Source organism: Syngnathus acus, chromosome 1, assembly GCF_901709675.1.
Source record: "Syngnathus acus chromosome 1, fSynAcu1.2, whole genome shotgun sequence".
In the NCBI taxonomy this organism is placed as follows: Eukaryota; Metazoa; Chordata; class Actinopteri; order Syngnathiformes; family Syngnathidae; genus Syngnathus; species Syngnathus acus.
The window spans coordinates 5570012-5590550 of record NC_051087.1 but is presented as its reverse complement, the minus strand read 5'-3'; the positions used below and the strand labels follow the sequence as shown (position 1 = coordinate 5590550).

Sequence of the window (20539 nt, the reverse complement as noted above, 5' to 3'; positions counted from 1 at the left end):
GTGACCTTTGACCATGATATTTCCCTAATAAAGTGGCCTGTGATTAGGTACACTTGAAAATGGCGGTGTACCTAATGGAGTGTCCGTGTGATTCCCTCGTTAAGTGCACCTGCGTGAAAAGTTTTAGCTCCTGCAGAACATGAAATGAGCTAAAACTTTTCACGCAGGTGCGCTTAACGAGGGTCACTTGGAAAACATATTGGAACGCGGCCCCGAGGACTAGAGCTTGACACCTGTGACCTTTGACCATGATATTTCCCTAATAAAGTGGCCTGTTATTAGGTACACTTGAAAATGGCGGTGTACCTAATGGAGTGTCCGTGTGATTCCCTCGTTAAGTGCACCTGCGTGAAAAGTTTTAGCTCCTGCGGAACGTGAAAGTGGCTAAAACTTTTCACGCAGGTGCACTTAACGAGGGTCACTTGGAAAACATATTGGAACGCGGCCCCGAGGACTAGTTATTAGGTACACTTGAAAATGGCGGTGTACCTAATGGAGTGTCCAAATGACATCACAGATCAAACAGCCAATCAGAAAGTGGGGGTGAGGGCGGGTGTGGCACTTTTCACTTTCCGTGAAGCTTTGACCATGATTTTTGATCATTTGATTTATAAAAAACATGATTTTTGATTATTTTATTGATTTTTATTTTATTATATTTTATTTTCTCCAGTGCTGCAAAGGAATGTCGAAATTGAATGAGGCAAAGACATGATAAGAGTTCCAAGAAGAGGCCATGAATAACCTGCAGAGAAATGATGACTACACACAAATTCAGACAAGCATTCAAAAAGACCACAGCCAATCCTAAAACCATATGTGTGTTATTGGACATCTGGTAGATGTGAAAGTTGGTGGATTGAAAACATGTGGGAGAGGATCTTCACTTGCACCTTCATAGATTATTTTTTTTCTCCAAAAGGAGAACTGCTCAGAGATTAGGAATGTAAGTAGGCCAACACTGATGTTATCTTCTATGAAACATTTAATTGATTCCATCGAGTCATATTCCTTCAAAGGAATTAGGGAACTATCAGAAGGATTCACATTGGAGTAAAATCAAACGTCAGGACAAATTATTGCTGCGTCAACAGATATGCAGGCAGATGCGGCGTAGATAACGACGATGTCGACAATAACTGCGATATCGATGATATCGGCGATAGGCTGTCGACATGCTGGACTGGTCACCAGTCAGTCAGTCCCAAGGAAACAAAGTACTTTTCAGTTGATTGCAATTCCTTTAGAATAGGGTGAAGATAGATACCTTGGGGATAGACGCATTAGCATCTGACATCCTAGAGCTGATAATTGAATCCGAGATTCCTGACATGGGTTTCCATTGTGAAGCCCTTAAGCTGAGCTCAATTTAAATTCTTTAACAACTCTCTGCTGCCTCAAGACCTTTCAACAGTGTTACACAACCTTTATTGAGCTAAGACTCTCATTTTACATGAGAAACCAAACCCTTGGAACACAGCCACAACAAAAATGTAACATTCCAACAACAAAATAATCAATAAAAAAAAAAAAAAAATTATTTCCCCTTCACAATTATAAATATTACAGGAGTTGCGATCTTCTAAATTCTGGGCTGGTGGGTTTAATCAAAGGAATGTGTCTTCAGTGCCAGGTATAATGCCCAAGTGGCCCACTAACTGTTCACTTTTTATTTTGCCAGCAAATGTAAAAGGCAATATCTCGCTTCATTGGGTTCTGTGTAAAAGGTAAGGGCGGATGAACACTCTGTTACATTTCCGGCAAGACATTGAGGGACGTCGTCATAAGGAAACAAATAACTGTGGCTTTTCAGTCACTTATATCACCATGCCTAACTGATGTATGGATTTACATAATTATGTTTTTTTTCACGAATGGTCGCACACGTAGAACATATTTCCTTGTCCTACAATCACCTCGTGTCTAGTGCAAGTTCCACGAAAAAAAGGCATAAGCGTTGGCAATTAAAAAAACATATTTTATTTTGCTTTCCTTACAGCAGTTAGCAATAGTTCAACTATAGCAAGCACAAAAATAAATACAAATTTAAATAATTTCATTCAACAGAGTAGCATTTCTCATTTAATCAGGCGCGCGCAGGCATGGCTTCCTGTCTCTCAAGAACAAATCACTGTTTTTTTTTTTTTTAATTCATAATCTCAGTGTGCATGTATTTTCGTCACGAATGAATCCGAACAGAATCATTAAAATATACTCAAGTGACTCACAAGAGCAGAGGGGAAGCCATGTTGGCGCAGCTTAGCGACAGTGTTAAACATGCGATGGGGAAACAATGACACACAAGGGAAATACTACAAGCAAGGTGCAGAAAAGATCCAAATCAAAACTTAAAAATAACAGACCTTAAGGAAAACCACTTTACATTTCTCATGTAAAAACAAAACCTTGCGACAAGTGTAAAGTCACAGTTTGCTCCCTGACGGATGTGAAAGCACAAGGAGACGACATCCTCCCCAACAATCAATGTAGAATTAATTTACAAATGCATTTGAAACTACAGACGAGTCAAACCCGCTCCCTCTCTGTGCCCCCTTTGCTGGTCACAAGAAAATCTGGGAAATTGTTTACAGTCCAAAAAATATAATCTCAAGCACACACGCAAACACTCACACACGCCTACGCATGGACTGTGACCTCAGTGCATTCATTGGTCTCTGTCAGGGCCCCCGTCACTTTTCTTTCCCTTTGTGTTGCTCCCATGAGCTTTTGGCAGTGGCGCGGAGGTCCGGCAGTGCCACGTAGTCCTTCTGGAAGCGTGAATTGGGCGTACGCTGCCGTTTCCTCTCCCCTTGCGTGGTGAAGAAGGCGTCTTGGAAACGCATGCTGGAGGCTGTGGACTGGCAATGCACAAAGTGGAAAGGAAGCTTCAATTAACCTGTCATGTCTTCAAACACAAAACACACTAAAACCTCAGAGGTCAGACACAGTCTGTTCCTCTAACCCGTGAGAATCCATTTCTCCCAATGGAAATAACAAACGAATCATGCGATGCATTTTTTTCACATTACGAAACGACTCTTATTCTGCCGCAACTTAAGTGTTGCATGTTGTTACTATGGCAACCAAGGGGGAGCTGTGGGAGTGAATGATAAGACCAACTCGGCCAAGAATTTTAATTTTATAATAAAAGTGTTGTTAAGAGGATTGTCCCCTGCCCCTCCCCTTTCCTATTGTGTTGCAATTTATAGGTTCCCTTGCCCTATGTGACATAATACTTACAAGTCGACGCTTCACCTTTTTAGGCAGATCTTCGTCCAACGTATAGATGTCGTCTCTTTTTGCCAACACCTGAGAGCCATCTTCAAACTCCACCTGACACACACAGGGAAAAGGAAACTATTAGACACTGAAAAGAAGTCCAAAGTTAACTTTAACCAAATCTCAACTTGTGCGAGCGAGTGCGTCACGGAAGCATTAGCGCATAACTAACGTTTGACGCCCAGCTGGTCTAAATAAAGCTTTAAGTGGGGGGCCGCATGAGTCGAAGCCTGGTGAATATTTCAGTGAGTTTGAATAATGCACGTCGTCACATCCTTCTCATCCTCGGCTCGCTCTTCCCATCAGCGCTCGCTAGCACGGCGGCTTTAGCGCTTTCATTTCTCGCTGCGGCGTCTGGTGTCTTTTCTCTCCCTCCAGCTATTCTCACATGGTCCTCAAGATGTCGGCGGAGTCACGATGGCTCCCATGTCGAGGGAGTTCAACTAGTTCGCCGGCACTCCCTCGACTCCATGCGAGACACAACTTTTGCATTTGCAGAGGAAATAAGAAGAGGAAGGTAAGTGTGTTAGTGGGTCACTTGTTTGCATCATACCTGGCACATGTAGGACACATTGGATCCCAAATATTTGGCGCCGTAGAAGAGCCCATCGGGCCATTTCACTTGAACGGCTTCTCCGACTTCGGGAGGACCCAAGTTGACACAATCTCTGCTCTAAAAGTACAAAACACAAATAATAATCAGTCTCAGCGAGTGCATGAAAAAAGATGCAGGATCATTTTAAAGGAAAAGTTGACCAGCACCCCTGATTTATTTTAACTTTAGACATTTCCTTTGTGTATGTAGAAGCCCATTTTGGACTAGCTCCTCATTAACTAAATGCAACGGAAGATTTTTTTCCCATGAATCCCATTGTCTCATTTTTGTAGAATCTTATATAGTTTGAAGAAGAGGTAGGCTATTTTTCCAATATGGACTTAATTAAAGACATCCTCACCACTATGTCCTCGGGGTAGGTATCATTGGAGAAGGAGCCATCATCAAACATGACCTCGTAGAACATCTGGGAGGTGATCTCCGTGACCTTGGAGCTGTAGTAGCGCAGGTTTTTATGCTTGGAGATGACCGTCTGGCCCAGCGAGATGGACGCTTGAGACGCTCGCTGCTTCTAATAAAGCAAAAAGAAGCCATTACTGAATATATGGACAATTATAGAAACTCAGAAAGTTAAGTTCTGTACCTCTGCAAAAATCATTCTCATTTAATGGATCAATACTAGATTTCATTCAAATTTCAAGAATCCCAAAACAGTTCTTGTTTTCTGGATCCCAATACTTCTTTCTATTCAATGTTAACTTGAACAGACTATTAAATTAGTCTTATGTCAACGTGACCGTCCTAAACGTTAACTTACAGCCGAAGAGTTCCGCGACTGGTGTCTATGGCAGGTGATTGACACCACATACGGCCAATCATCAGGCTCCATGACAACCCCGGCGGCATGGCCACAGGTCACGTGAAAAGAGGTGGGACACCGGCCACACGAGCACTGGATGCACGCACCTGCCTGCCGCTTCCCCGCCCAGCGCTTACGACAATAGATGCACTTCTGTGAACACACACAGACCACAGCAGGCTGTCAACGGCTCACCCCGAACATCTCATTTCATCAGCCAAGTATAAATCTGAGGCCACCTGAGTATTTTTAAATGACATTTTCTCTGCAACTTAACAATAAAAATAGAAATCTTTTCAAAGGTAGACAAAATCTTTTAGAGGGGTGCAAATGGTCCAAGGACTAAAGTGTAGCTAAATCTTCAGCAGTCCTCCACTAATATTTGCACTGTGAATAATTTTTCACAATAAAAGCATGAAAATGGCAGCTATTTTGCTTTGCGTCACAAAGTCTATTTTTGTCCTCCCTAGAAAAAAAATTCATAATTCAGCAAGATTAATCATTTAAATCTCATGATGGCTAAAGACCATTGCATGTTACTGTATGTGCTGTACCAAATAGATTTTTTAAGGGTCAAACTTAATTGAATATGTGGACATTGTGATTTTCCCAACATCAATGAACATGGAATGTTTGCATGTAATGTTACAATCCTCCAAACCTATCATCTGTTGCCAAAAGTAATCCGATTTGCTTTTTGCAGAACAAACCTGATAAACGTTAAAACGTTCAAGTTTGCCTCCAATTTGTATTTTTCTTTCATGACTTACTCAAGAAATGAAGAACACATTTCATCACTGACGGTTCTTACTACAAACTTGATTGACAGTCACAGGGAACATAACTTGTGCTTAAATTCAATTCAGTTTACAAAGCCAGGCACAGTGCTCAGTCTCCTCAGTCTTATCTTAAACTCTGTCACCGACTCCTTGTGTTGCACCGAAACATCATCAACCGTGTGGTCTCTGGAATGGGCTAAACGCCTGCTTTGCATTTCATTTGAGAGTGCTCGAGAATGAGCAACAGCAAAAACAAATTAAAAGACAATAAAATGAGTCAGCTTGCGGTCGTGCCTTGAATCCCTAACGTCATTTTAAACCACAGTGTACATAAACAAATGGACGAGAAAGAGAGCCAAGCGGCAATGCTGTCCACGCAAACGTCTTGTTCCAGCGTTACAATCGAAGGAAAGCCCCCAAATAAGAGTAATCAGATGACATCAGCCCAAGTTACCGCAACCATCCGGCACACGAACGTGACTGATCATCATGTACATGCGCCCAAACACACTTGCACCTACTGGCCGCTTTGGTGCACTAAACAGCCCATCAAGTTCCAAGCCCGTCGCTGTGGCTGTTCCCGCGCTCTTCCACTAAGGGGGGAAAAAATGACGACATCCTGCCATTATAGCACTAATGACTGCCTCTGTTAGCTAACGTGCATTTTCTTCACAACACTTTTTTGAAGCCTAGCCGCTCGACAGTAGACCTGGCCTTTGCCTTTCACCATCACCAGGTATTCGGAAGTTATTACATACAGAAAGAAGATCTGCAAAGTCAGCCAAACGTTAACAAAAATACTTTGTGTAAAATGCTCACATTTATGCATTTCTCCTATTAAAACAAATCTTTGACGAATAAATCTGTCACTGGCATTGAATGAGTTAATGTGGTCTCCTTTGCTTTGCACATCTATTAGTGAACAGGACGACGTCGGCTACGTGCGTGCTTGCTTGATGACTACAAACTTGGCCTACATTTCCTGAAGCCTTTTTCCCACACCTCCTCCATTATGGACGGCTGTGTTGGAAGTGCTGGCCAGAGCATCTCATCTACCTATTGAAGCCAGCGTGACAAGAATGTGACTGGCATGCAACCAATGACGCGTGTGTAAGAGGGTGGATTTGTCTCTGAGCAGATGCTTATCAGTGTGAAGTAATGGTTAGAAAAACATTGTGTATGAGACCTCCGAGTTAGTGTGAGAACGTTATCGTCATCACATGTTTGAGCCTAGCCCACTTTGCCCGTGTCCTCTCTGGGGTGTATTCGGGTGCTTGTGTTGAGCCATGCGTTAAGAACATTCCCACAGTAAATTATGGATGTGCGCCGGTGCGCTACTGTGAGTGTGTGTTGAGTTACAGTAAATTATGAATGCGGTGGGGTGCAACGGGTCCAGTGCTGGCCTCCAAACACATGGAGGATTTAGAATGAACAGACTAAACAATCGAAAGGTATGACAGCCATAATTTTACAAAATTTAATGAAACAATATGGCGAGACTTGGACTTCATGGTCATGTTTGCCGTGGCATTTGTGGTCAAAACGGGACCTTGGCATTTGCACAAGCATTAACATTACAGTCCCTTTGTTGTTGTTTTTTCATTTTATCATGGTCTAACCACTGTATAGTATGTCAGAAGATTTGGTTATTTTTTTCCTTCTAGTATTAGTCACAGTGGCGTGTGAACACAGCTAGCATCAGCGCTAACAGAGTTCTCTTGTATACGCTTGGGCACACTATAAGCCACCACCAAAAATGATCAGACAATGCGTAATTAATTTGACGATTGAAGACATTTCGTAAGGCCTGAATAAATAAATTAATAAATTTAATTTCAATTAAATTTCTTCCCTGCTATATCTTTAAGTCATTCACAGTAGAATAAAATAATTGTAACATACAGTAGTATAAATGCACATTTGTCATTTTGGGTGATTATTGAATGCAAATTCCAACATGAACAGAGATGTGGAAAGCACTTCTTTCTGTTTCTCTATCATTATACAATTCTACTTGCAACCTTAAGCTGATCTTTATATCCGATAATACTCCCTTCCGAGACTCTAATTCAAGCTGAAATGAACAGGCAGGGTGCAGCGCGGTTATCCACTTGAACAGAGAAAGGGACCTCATCACTTCGTTTCTTTGTGTTGAGCTATCGTGCCGCCCGGAGCACAAGGCTAACTACGGTGGCAACATGTCAAGTCTGCTGAGACACACTGCGGCACTCTCATTAAGCAAACACACACACACACACACACACGCAGATGCAAGCACAGTCCAAACACACTTACGGACATTTGCACTAACACGAGCCCCCGCTCGCACCCACCGGTGGTTAATTATCTCACTTTGATTGCGGGCATGTTCGTCTCACGTTGTTAATTGGAGCTGTGAACACTTCATTAATTAGACCGAGCCTGTCCTTAAGGACCTGGGGAAGCCCAGCGCTCGGTCTGTGTGTGTGCAAGCGAGAGCTCCTCACCAGTTTGTATCTCTGTATGGGGATCCGGCTGGTGTCAATGGGACCCCGCTTGACTTCGTTGGTGAACCTCGCCTCCGGCAGTGCGACTGCGCACATGATGTGGGCCCACCTACACGTGACACAAACAAATTAATACACTTATTGTGTGCGTGCTTTGGGGATGGGAGACGCTGAGCTAATCGCACAACCAAAGCTTGTCTCACTTGTCATTTTGGGTTTTCTTCAGTGCCCCGCCTCGGAGGTTACACAAACAGCATTCCTGAGGAAATATTAAGAGAGAGACGAGAGAGCAAAAGAAGGTTTTAACTGGGCTGCTTTCATGTGTGGCTCTGAGTCTGGTTTGTGGAAAATCATTTCATGCTGAAAGGGATTCACTTCCAAAAGGTTGAAAGAGTTAGCTTCTTTTATTCTGCTCATATCAAAAAGGTGCACCCACGGTGATTTGAGGCTTATTTTGTCAGGTAACACACAGAATAAACAACTTGTGACATCTTTGTGAAAGGAAAGGTGAGAGTTATATCTTGAGGGTTTAGAAATCTCGACTGAAATACTTAGGAAAAAGCATCTGGGTCAAGTGCTGTTGTTCAAAACACTTACTGCTGCGATGATGCCTTCCGCGCAGCGATCGCAGGACCAAAGGTCGCCGGCGTCGTCCGCTGCAACACCGTAGCAACCTAATGGAAGTTGGAATTATTCACTTTAGCTCCAAAATATACAAACCGCGTGACATTCACTTAGTCAATGTTCCTTTGAAAGGTCATTCAGCTATTAATATATACTTACAAGGGATTTCCCGTAAGGCTCCCCTCAATTTGTACGTGGTTAAGGACAAACAATGTCATGCCACAAAGTTGAGAGTAATGCTCCCGGACAGCTAAGTTCTCTCAAATGTTTTGAAATTCTCTTACATAGGGCCTTTTTTTTTTTTTTGCTTCTGACTAACCTGCTTTTTAGTTTTTAAGTGGAAAATAGGGGGGGATCCACTTTAAAGTGTGAGTCTTTTACAAAGAACTAAACACTTGATAGAGAATAGGAAATCGTTCGCCAGACACATTGACAGAAGATAATAAGACATTGTTTCCTGAGACTTTGAACAGGGGAACTGCGGATCGATGGTATCTAATTGAGAGAATGTTAGCGCGGCTACAATATGGGGTCACTTTACCTTAAAAACAACAGCTTTGTGTTCATTTGGATGCTAAATCGATTATGCAATCGTACACTTCTCCGCTTGTTATCTATCCAAAGTTGAGTGTGTAAATATAATATAGTTTCACATTAGTGGTTAACTTTTTGCATTTTTGCGACGTTAAACTATCTGTGTGGTTTGACACACCACTTTTAACATTTATTTTGTTTATTTAGGGGGTTTCCATTGTTAAGTTATTATGATTATGGGACATGTTGAGCTGAATGTTAGCCATTATAGACTAAAAAGAAAACAAGAGAAAAGTAGTAGAGAAGCAGAATCTTTGAATCCAACTAGTTTGCTCCCGTCAACAGAATTAGTAACGTCTGATTATAAATCGCACTACCAAACTATGAAAATAAAAGTATGACAGTAAGATTCTATATTTTGTAAATAAATGGAGAAAAATAGGACAAAATAGAATTGCCTATATCAGGATATAAACAATCCATATTGCACAGCTCCAGTGACAGGAATAGATTCATGCAACTTTATTTATTATGGGCACAATTCTTTGAAAAAAATAAGTCAGGTTAACACCAGTGTCCCAAAATTGATAGCATTGTCAAACACTAAAGAGACACAAGAGGGTTCCATTGCGACAGCATCTTTACAGCCAGATGGATAAAATAGAAATGTATGCCAACAACAATGTATGGCTCTCGTCTGTTGTCTGATATATATATTTGTGATTTGCATATATCAGAGCGCTTTGCGTGACAAGACAAGAGACCCCACGCCGCCATGTCTCCCAACCCCATACTCCTGGCCGCAACATGTATATGTAACCCATATGGCATGGGCACGACAAAATCATAAACAATATGAAAACGGCCATTTTGTGTCAATCTTGTTTTCTTGAGTTTTGATCTACGTCCTTGGTTACAAATGTGTCATGAAACCAAATAAGTGTTATTGGTCTAAATCCGCAGTTGGTTAAAATTCAACCACCAGAGAGGATTTGGACATTCAACCTATGGGGGAGGATTTTTATTTGTAATAAACAAAGTTTGCGTATGACTGTACGCCTTTGTTCTTCCCCTCGGCTATCCATCACCAAACCACGCATAACGTCCTGTCTGTCTCACCTCTCTTTCCTTCCCGGAGATCGAGTAACAACAGAGAGCGACAGATGCTTCAACCCGTCCTTAGTGATGCTCTTGAAAGCAAACTTGTGGCTTTGTCATCAGTGTCAAATGACACAGGCTTCAGTCCCACACTCTAACCGCGGGCATGTGGAGCAACTTAACATGTGTCGAATACACAGCGGTTAGCTGCACACAGACGTACCGCATAAGTAACACCTACACCCTCCAGGAGAGAACATGAAGGGATCAACACGGTAGGAATCGAAAGCGACTTAAGGATAAGCGATGTCATTTTTGAGGTGAGGGGGATTCTAAGCTGAAGACTTAAAAGTGTATGTTTGGCCAAATAAGGGCTTGAGATTTTGGAAAAAAAAATTATGCACATTTTTGCAGTTAAAGTGCATGAATGAAGGATTTGTGTCTTGCGTCTACGTTTCAACCTTTGGTACGGAGAGACTTTGGGGGTCTCCCACAGTGTCTAGCTGAGACTTTAGAGTGGCCTCCATCCCAACAGGAGGATAACATACTTGCGTGTACTTGAAGGCAGCATCCTTGACAGGAAAGCAGAGGGGAGGTGCCGTCATCTTGCAGCAGAGGATTGGTGGGAGTTGGAGGGCAGTTTTGCTCACGGAAGGAAAAGCAGATTTCCGGTATCAGGGGCCTGGATTTTCTCGGACCCCGGTAACAAAGCGCAGGATCCTCCTTGGAAGTTGAAGACGTCGATGTGTCTTCTGCTGTTTTGGGGCTACTCTCCTCTGCTTTGTCTTCTCCCTAGAATAGGAAATCAGATTGTTAGATTTTTTTTTAGAGTGGTGGATGATGAAATATCCTCCCTCCCTTCTTACAATAAAACTTTTAGCAGGTGGCAACTAATGTAAAATGATTCTTCAATGAGATAATTGCAAGCTCAAAACAATGTGATTATCATCACTGTTGTGATGACGAGGATGCAAATTATGATTCAGACAGCTGCCATTTGCGATCAGAATAAATCATAAAATGCATTAATTCCACATCAACAAAGACTTGATAGAAAAAAAAAGAAACATTTTATGCCATGAAATGTGTTTGCAACAGCCTATTGAATACTATTAAACAGTTTCACATGGGCGCCAGTAGGCTGTGTGGTGATAATTACTAATTTCGACAAAATAGAAAATTTAAAATCCACTCAAGCTTTAAATAATGGCTAAAATCCATTGAAGGTCCACCTTGATGTATGAAATAAAATCCCCTATGAATGGAGTTTTTTGGGGGGAGGACCATTTAGTCTCACACAAAGTGATCTCAGTATATTGATTTCACTTTTATCAGCTCGAGTGACCAGAGGTCAGAGAACAGCTATATTTGAGGTGTGTTAATGCATAGTGACCATTTTGCAATCAATGCACATGACAATAAGAGGATATATTTTAGGTACCTGATAGTAGGGCATGAAGAGTGTGCATACAGCACAGTACGGCTCCATGGTGGCGGCACGAGCGTTGTATTCCCTCTCGCTTGTGAAGCAGCTCTTCCTGTTTTGCCACAGGTAGATCAGCGGCCTGGCCCATGTTTCAATCTCAGACTCGTCCTCATCTGCGAGGATTGCGTCAGGGGGTTCGAGATCTGGACATACGGACATTGAGTGAGTATTTATTTGGTTTCAGCTTGTGACTTATTAAAAAGAAAAAAAAAACTGTTTTGCTGCTAAGTCACATGTAATCCATCATTTGTGCTGACAAATCTTTCCATACGCGACCCTGTATGAGAAAGAAAATGACAAACAGCTTCCAGTGCCATCATAAAACAGGCTTGTCAGTTGTGGTTTCATGGTAAGAATATTGCGCGGCGGGGATAAACAGCGGAGACGGCGGCTAAATGATTGATCCTTCAACGCTAACATGGAGATGAGGGATGCGATTTTGTGCGCATGTGTGTATCTACAGTTGATCATCCAGAGCCCCTCGGCTTCCAAACCATGAAAACAAATGGAGTATATATCACAAGGGTATTTTATTATAATGGGACATAGAGGTAAATCTTTTTTTTTTTTTGCTTAATGCACACATTGACGTCAGAGGGATCATTTGGGGAGACATAAAACGTGAAAAATGGGGAGAGGCGAGCGGGGAAATGGTTCAGTGGTTGTAAAAAGCAACACAAATGCTCCCGGGCGTTACTTTGATTTCTTGTTCATTCGCATAAAGACAAAAGTCTGTTCGCAACTTAGTGAGGTAATTTTCTTGATGGCCTCACTACCTAAACAAAGGAAATGGTACGCTATTATATTGTTGATGTTGAATAATCATTTTGGGCCATCAAATCCAATCCAACTTGTCTTTTGAACCAAAGACGGCAAATGATGATGACTTTCTGGCTCGCTACCACCTGCTTTGCAACATAAAACCACACATTAAGAATGAGACATGTCTGACTCTTTTCAAAGCGAAACCTCAACAGAAGGCCTCAGTGAACTTTTAAGTGTGTGCGTACTGACCATCATCACTGGCGGCCTGATGTTTGACCGCAGTGGGTACAGCCCTGGCCGTGGGTTTCCTGAGTGGGTGACGCCAGCTCTTAGTGGTCCTCTTGACTGCCAGAGCAGGGTACTGGCATGAACAAGAAGGAGGATACTCATCAGTAGACGGACACATTATGCGGGAGAGGACTGTTTGACAAAAACACTCACAGCGCAAACCTCGCCTGGTTCCAAGCCTGATTCATCACACTCGTAGTCAGTGAGATCACTTTCCTCCTCGTCGGATGAGTCACTGCTGCTCTCGTCGTTGGCACTGCTTTGCTGCTCTTCGTCCTCATCAGACTCGTCTTCCTCCATTTCAGACATCTCAGCCTGCTCACCTTCTCCCATCACCAAAGGTAGAACAGCACCTCCGGAGGAGCGTCTTTCTAACTCCCCGTCGGATTCCCTTTCATCGCCGCGTGACTCCGCAATCTCAGCGGCAGTGACTGAAAGGAGCGAGGTGGGCTCGAGCTGAGCCCAAGTAAGAGGTCCGGAGTCCCCCTCTTGGCCCTCACGTAATTCTTCTTCAGGATCCTGCAGATGTGTGACCTCTTTGCACTGGGGTTCGGTCCACACGGTGTACGAGATGGGGTCATGGGTGAAGTCGCAGGAAGGTTCTGGCTGGATGAGCACAGCGGGGCCCTGTGAGTTGAAGGTCCTCCAAATGCTGCTGGAGTCATACGGAGGCTCGGCGTGTGGACTTTGGGGTGTACACGGTGAATGAGAGTGAAGTTCTAATTCGGAGTAATGGTGCTTGGGGATAGAAGGGGATGAGGGATTATGAGATGAGGTAGCAGACCCAAGCGGGCCAACACTGCTTTGACTCAATGGCAAATCGGTTTGATCTTGGTGTTTGGAGTTATCAATCGTTGCTAACTCGGCTAAGATGGAATGTTGCTCTATTAAGGGTGCAACGCTCTGAGCTAGCTGGTAGGAGGCCTCATTCTCTTCAAAGTTTCCAATCGTCGCGTGCTTTTCGCCATCTACGTCAGACATGAAAACACCTTCCTGAACACAATCGGATGTTTTGTCTCGGTCATCGCCAGCTAGATGAGTCACATCCGTTTCTAACCTTGGAATTTCTGCAATGGGAATATTGTTTGAAGACGGTAAATGCCAATCGTGGATTTGTTCTGGATGGGAGGTTTCGTTGGGAATACTTGAGTCAGTCTCTTCCTGTTCGAGTATACGCGAGGGTGGAGAAGCTCCTGGCATCTCCCGCTGGAGCACAGGTGCAAACTGGTGAGAGTACGTGCAAGATTTGGAGGTGGCGGGAAGCCCATCGTCAGCTGGGGTAAGGGAGGGCATCTCTTGGGTCAGTACGGGCGGTAAAGGACAGATTGCAAATGTGTCTGCTGGCTCTGGAGTGAGGTGCGGCATATCCACTGCGCTGCTTTGTAGCAACGGGAGGAAAACACTTTGCTCACAACTGCTGTTTTCTAACACGCAGTCACGGCTTGGCGAGGCGGGAGGGGCACTTGATGTGCAACTAGCTCCCTCTGCTGGCTTGGCTTCCGCATCATAATCTCCCTCTGTAGTGCATTGTGAGTCAATGTGTTTTTGGTCAAAAGTGATTGTTAATTCTGGTTCGGCGCTCGTATTTGTGCAAATTCCAGATGCTTTGTTCATGCTGCGGTTAGTGTTTGGTTCTGGGAGGCTTGACGTGTTTCCTGTACTCGATACGTTTGTTGTCTGAGCGTCGGAATCAAGAGGACATGAGCCCATCGCTGTCTCGGTGGAGGCGCTTGTTGTGTGGTAAGGGGGGGTGAGTGTAGCGGTCTCCATGGGAGGGTCCCTGGGAGAACAGTCCTGAGAATTTAAGAGGTCTTGAGGTTCAGAGGGGCAACAAGCTGAAGTGTTCATTCCTAGATGTGTTTGAGATGGCTCAGCTAAATCTCTGAGTCCTTCAGAAGTCCTATCATTGATCTCAGCCCTTGAGATGTCTTCTGGGTCACTATGAGTGTCGGTTTCTGCCTTCAAATCCTGATTTGATGAGGAGGCCGGCGACGGACTGGAACAGGACTGAGAGCTTTGGAGCTCCGTGTTAGACAAATCCAAAGTGTTGCCCTCGACTCGGTTGACCTTGACCACGCACATCTGCCTGCAGCGACCTGTAGACGCAGAGTAGGTTGCACAGAATTCATCTGCAATAAATGTCAACAGACACATTATATTTATATAAACAGAAAATAAAACCCAAATGTAAAGACATACAAGAAAGTCCTACCAGAAAGCTGAAGAGTGCTCTGGCTTTGTCTCGTCTCTCTTCTTCCGTGTTTCTCCTGCTCTTGCTCCTCTTCTGCCTTTATTGATTTGCAAGGCGTTTCTTGGACAGACCGTCGCATTTTGGGCCCAGGCGGACCGCACAGGCCTTTCCTCCTGCTGCTGCACAGAGAACTACCATGCAGACCAACAGGTTCCTCTGTGGGTCGGAGACGTTTTAAACGCATCCGAGAGTGGCCGCCACTGTATGAGCAATGAAAACAACATTTAAGAGGTGTAAAAAAAAAAAACAGCATCAGACAAATACCACAAGTGGTAAAAGGGAAGAATACCTTTTATTGGAGGATTTCATCTTGCAGCGCCGCTGCAACCAGCTTTGCAATTCGGGTGTTGTACTGGGAGTGGCCAGTGTGTGGTCGATGGGCGAAGAATCTTTGCCCAGCATCCAGTTGGCATAGCGGTCAGGCTGGAACCTCTTTACAAAAGGCTCCATGGATATTTTGACCATATCCTTACTGCAAGTACACTAGACATGGGGAAAGAAAGAACAAATATGAAACTCCATTTCACTTGACATAGACTGATAATTTCATTTTACAACATTTGGGCTGCAGTTTCATGACAATCAGCTGATTTGATACCTGTGTGGCGTTTTTGCCGTATTCGATCCATCGTATGGTTGCAAAGTTGGTGGACTCTGCACAATTGAAACCGTGATTGAAGCCAGCATGATAGCCATAAGGGAAGGTGACCATGAACTCTCCAGCCTCTTGCGTAATCTGAAAGTTTGCATTTGAGAGTGGGAAATGGTAAAAGGACTTTAAGAAAACACTGCTGTCTTTGTGATGACAAGTGAAAGGAAATTAGAAATCCACAGGTATGAAAAGTTGTTTTCTAAAGAATAAAAAGTCATTTTCACCTTGTCAAAGGGAATGCCATACTTCTTCAGCACAAAAGGGGAGATTAGTGTCATTTTGTGACGGAGAAACGCCTCACATCCCTTGAAGCTGTTAGGAAAGAAACCTGATAAAAGACACACACACACACACGAAATTAAAAGACTGTGACAAATCACAGAATCACAAATCTGAGAATCACAGCTACTTGAAGAAAAAAAAATTAACTTCAGACAATGGGGGGGGGGGCAATCATTTTCTTCCCAAAATACATGCATTCTAATTCAAACACTTGTTTTGTTTGTTTTTTCATGGTTTAAACGCAATGACACCATTACTCAATCTTCACTTGATTACTTCAAACACTAAGGTGAAATCAAATGAAAATGTACCTGTAGCCAAACGTTCCAGTCTCTTCCCATGCTCAGGGGGGATGGCATACCTATCAGGCAAAAGACAGATGGGGAATTAATTACTTGTGACTTTCCAAACACTCTCAATATTGAGTCATTTTTAGAGCCTCTGTGTGTGGTACAAGTAGGACAAAGAGGGATCGCTAATTCAAGACTGCCATCTAGTGGAAAGTAAATAAAAATCAATAAGAAGAAAATGTGGAATTCACACAGGAAACTTAGGAAGGACGTGATAGGTGGGGATAGTTAAAGGGGCTTTTGCGAGGCATGCATCTTTGAGCTGCCCCTATCCTGGGATAAAGAAAAAAACAAATCTTCAACCACTGCTTAAATAATGAATCTGCTAAGTCGTCTACAAGACACAAGAGAAATGTTTGTTGTGATTTTACCTACTTTTCTCCATGCACAAGTCCAAATATTCACGCTGTATACAAACCTTCCGACACACATTGACTCAATGTTTCTGCCTAAGCAAAGACCCGCTGCCTGATCAATAGTTATTTATCACATTGCATCAACCTAATCTAAGCAGCATTGGCCGTTCTAGTTTGATGAGTGGCTCTATTTGACTGTAATGGCCTAATTTTATTTACTTGACAGAATTAAACAAGCATTTGCTGTGTTCGAATGATTGCTCTGAAAGATCAATAGTTAAAAAACGAGCACTGTGGCTACCCTGAGGCTAAGTAAGTGAGATACACGTTGTTGTGAAGGTTGGAATCGTGTTTCTTTGGTTGTAAAATTTGTGCTATCGTTGAACTTGATGGCATTTTGCTGTATAAAGTGCTTTTTGTCCATCCACCATAAAACACGCACTAACCAGGACTTGGGCTCTCCAAAGTGGAGGTAGTTGATACTGTAGAGGTCCATATCTTCGGTGTGCCAGGAGAAAGTTGTTTTCCACATGCCAAAGTAGAGATATGGAGTGTTGACGCCCTGGATGGACACACCGCAGTCCTCCTCGATGACGTCCAAGATTGAGTTCAGGTGGCCAATGTTCCATTCTTCCACATCCTAAAAGATTAAGACAGTGATTTTAGATTCAAAGTTGATGGTCAAAGTTAAACCGTCACCTACTAGCTCACAACTTGCAAGTAAAAGCAAAATACAAACTGAGAACACTTGTAAATCTTGGTAACACCAATTATTCGACTGCTTTCATGATTAGATGGGCTATGGCAGTATTTTGTGGCTATTTAGGGTGTCTCAGAAAATGAAACAAAACACAGAAGAACATAAACCGCAAGGGATTACAAACCATCACTGCATTTCCATCTCTAAATCGTTCGGCCTACCTCATCATAGAGGCTGCCGCCGACGTCAGCACCATATATGGGCGAAACGAACGTCAGGTTCTTCCAGTACTTCCGCTCGAGATCTTCATAGTTCAGGTAACGAGGCGTACAGTACCTATGGGGAAATACAACTAACTTAGAACACGATGATCATCCTTCACCTCTGGCAGCTTTGTTGGAAACGTATGGAGAGATGTCAGCAGGATTGTCAGGATACTCACATGTCGCTGTTAGCTAGTCGCCTGAACTCCTGCACACTGAGAGGCTTCTTCTGAATGTTGTACTGAGTGAAAAGGCCTGACTGGCCAGCCACCATCTGCTGAATGGGTGCGTCGATCATCAAATCGTCGATGTCATCATAGGTACGACGAGGCTTCCAGCCTTTAGGAGGAATCACCTGGAGAGAAAAAAAGAGAAATGATAGACTGTTGCTTTTGGGGAAAACGGTAGGAAATGGGGAGGTCTTCATACCTTGGCCAGACCTGCGCGCTGGGCACCCTGAGACTCCATATAAGCTAGGTACTTGTTGAAGTCCTTGAATTCCTCCATTGTGGGCCTGAAGGTCATAATTTTGCAAGTGGGGTTTGCAGGGGTACACACCTCTGCTCCCGCCATGATGTCGCCTCATCAGATGCAAACTGGGGGGAAAAAAGAATAATAAAAACAGGACAGGTGGAATACTCCAAAAGTTCACACTGTCTTTTTGTTAAATGATTTTTTTTCACAATTGTTCTGGTATTTATGTCCTTTTATATTCTTTTTATAGGTAGAGAAACATAGAAAATTCAGAATTTCATTGATTAGTGTTATCGTTGTGTTTTTACTTAACAAATGACAAGTGAAGATCTTGAATCTTCTCTTTGGTTAGGATTTTAAAACTGGCTGTGCAATAAATGTGTAAAGATGGTGAGCGTTTAAACCTAGAAGAAAATATATATTTTAATCTATAACTGGCTTTGACTTTGACTTTAATACCCGGGCGATCATTGTGATACTCTCAGATACATGGTAAGCCTTCACATGATAGGGTACATGGTCATCCTGGAAGAGGGACCCTCCCATCTGTGGTCTCTTCTCAAGGTTTCTCATTTCCCCTAGCTGGAGTTTTGAGTTTTCCCTTGCCCTCTTGGGAGTTTAAGATCAGGGGATGTTTGAGAATATTTGCCATTTTTCACATGTCCTGAGTGTTGTTAGTCACCTAAATGTTGAACAGAGGCTGTGATTTACCGAAGTCAAATTCCTTGTTTGGCACGCTCAAACATGGCGAATAAAAACTCTTGAATATGCAAGTTCACCACCAGGTGGCAGTAGAGCTCCATACAAATGATGCCTCAAATCCTTTTATGATGCCAAACGGGACCCTGTTGGAGCTGTCCCATCCGCCCGCCCCACTCCCAAAAGTGATTTGAATTCTACCATAAACAAAGAAACACGACGTTTACTACTTTTGTGGGGATTTTAGACAAACAGCCACTCGGGTCGCATTATAATGGATTCAGACGTGCTTATGTAACACATCTTCAAGACGAATCGAACGATCGCTCTCGAATACGATTAACTGTTGCTACATGTTGTTTACATTACACGCCATTGTCCGGCTCGTAACGTCTTGTCCTTAAAGCGTGCATCACATCAGTCGACACATCAATAATAAGAAAAAAGGTGTTAACATCATGGCACGTAACTAAATAATATTTCTGAATAAGGTTCACTATTTACCATCAACCAAGTTTATTCGACACGGTTCATCTTTGTTGTCTGCTCGGCTAGCTGACTATGCTACGTTTTGTTTTGATTCCTAGCAATGGCTTAGCAAAATAGCCCAGCTCGCTAGCTCATGAAATAACTCTTGAGCTTCGTTATAAAACAAGCGTTTACTGGCAACGACTCAGCAGGACTGGCATGGCTATAAAAAATAAAATAAAACAGACAAATACAAGCCAGCCGCTCGCTTTGCTAACTTGTGAGTGCGCACAGCCGAGTGGGGGTTTAAATGTCCCACTAAGGTGGCTGCACACACAGGCCCACAACTACTAATCTTTACGACTGTGCGAAATGATGGTATTTCTATTTAAATTCACGTAACATAAACACTATTGCAATAATTGCCAAAGTTGTCTGGTCCACGAATAAACAAAAGACGGCTCACGGTGCGAGAGGAACACTGGCATTAATGTTCATGCCAACTTTTATCTAGCTAGCGAGGCTAACTGTTAGCTGTTTGGAGCAAATGAGTCACGAAATGCACAAAGCCTGCGGGAATTGAGATACTTGAGATACGGGGCGATCATCTGCAAGGCCGATCATGGGATGATAAGAATGTGCATTACCTTGATTTCGAAAAAGCGAGCCGCGATGTTGTTATCTTCTTCCTAGTTCGGCCCAGCTGATTCACATGACAACTGCTCCTGCTGCTCGGTGCCGCTCGTGCACAGCATTTATTACGTCGACGACCGTCGACAAAAGTAGAAGCCTCTCGGGAGCGCGCACACAAGATGATGAAGTTATTATGTGGCATATTTAACTGCATTGCAATTTTCATAGTTGTTATGGTTATGTTGGGCATTTTAAACATACTTTTTTTTCAATCAAGTGTGCAATTTAGTCCTCTTGATTAAAATATAGTAGCCAATTCTCGATAGAGGCGTTCAAAATACATATATACATAGTCTGTAACTCTTAAAATACAAATCTTAATTGCAGTGCAGAGATTGCATTATGACAGCATAATGTATGGTCACAATATGCACAATTTTGAGGTACAAAATAATTTATAAGCATAATCCCTCGATTTCACTAAGATGGTGACTATATAACTCATGGACACCAACAGATGCTGGGTTTTTTCTTTTCTGTAGCGGTTTTCAGTTGTTTTTTGATACATTATACATTATAAATGCATGCTAAACCGGGTTGAGGTCACGTGACTGACCTGCCCATTCAAGAATATTTTGTGATATAGTGGTTTGGAAT

The 20539-nt window shown here is 43.0% G+C and overlaps 1 protein-coding gene across 4 annotated transcripts; it reads right to left on the bottom strand.

Annotated features, from left to right (window-relative positions):
- Positions 1-1957: 1957 nt before the first annotated feature.
- On the bottom strand, positions 1958-20026 carry kdm4c (lysine (K)-specific demethylase 4C). Of its 4 annotated transcripts, XM_037251533.1 has the most exons (22): positions 19897-20026; positions 18038-18204; positions 17788-17963; positions 17567-17681; positions 17092-17285; positions 16251-16300; positions 15882-15985; positions 15604-15741; positions 15295-15488; positions 14967-15205; positions 12908-14883; positions 12716-12827; positions 11657-11844; positions 10764-11007; positions 8557-8633; positions 8163-8218; positions 7960-8068; positions 4653-4847; positions 4236-4406; positions 3833-3952; positions 3241-3333; positions 1958-2858 (listed from the first exon to the last, which is right to left on the bottom strand). In XM_037251533.1, exons 2-22 carry the CDS (start codon positions 18179-18181, stop codon positions 2691-2693), a joined length of 4863 nt encoding a protein of 1620 aa, XP_037107428.1. In that variant the 5' UTR covers positions 18182-18204; positions 19897-20026; the 3' UTR covers positions 1958-2690. The 4 variants fall into 4 exon arrangements, with proteins under 4 accessions (XP_037107428.1, XP_037107436.1, XP_037107445.1 ...); XM_037251541.1 differs by lacking the exon at positions 19897-20026 and having other exon boundaries at positions 3256-3333; positions 18038-18181; XM_037251550.1 differs by lacking the exon at positions 19897-20026 and having other exon boundaries at positions 12908-14850; positions 18038-18181.
- Between the last annotated feature and the right edge of the window lie 513 nt (positions 20027-20539).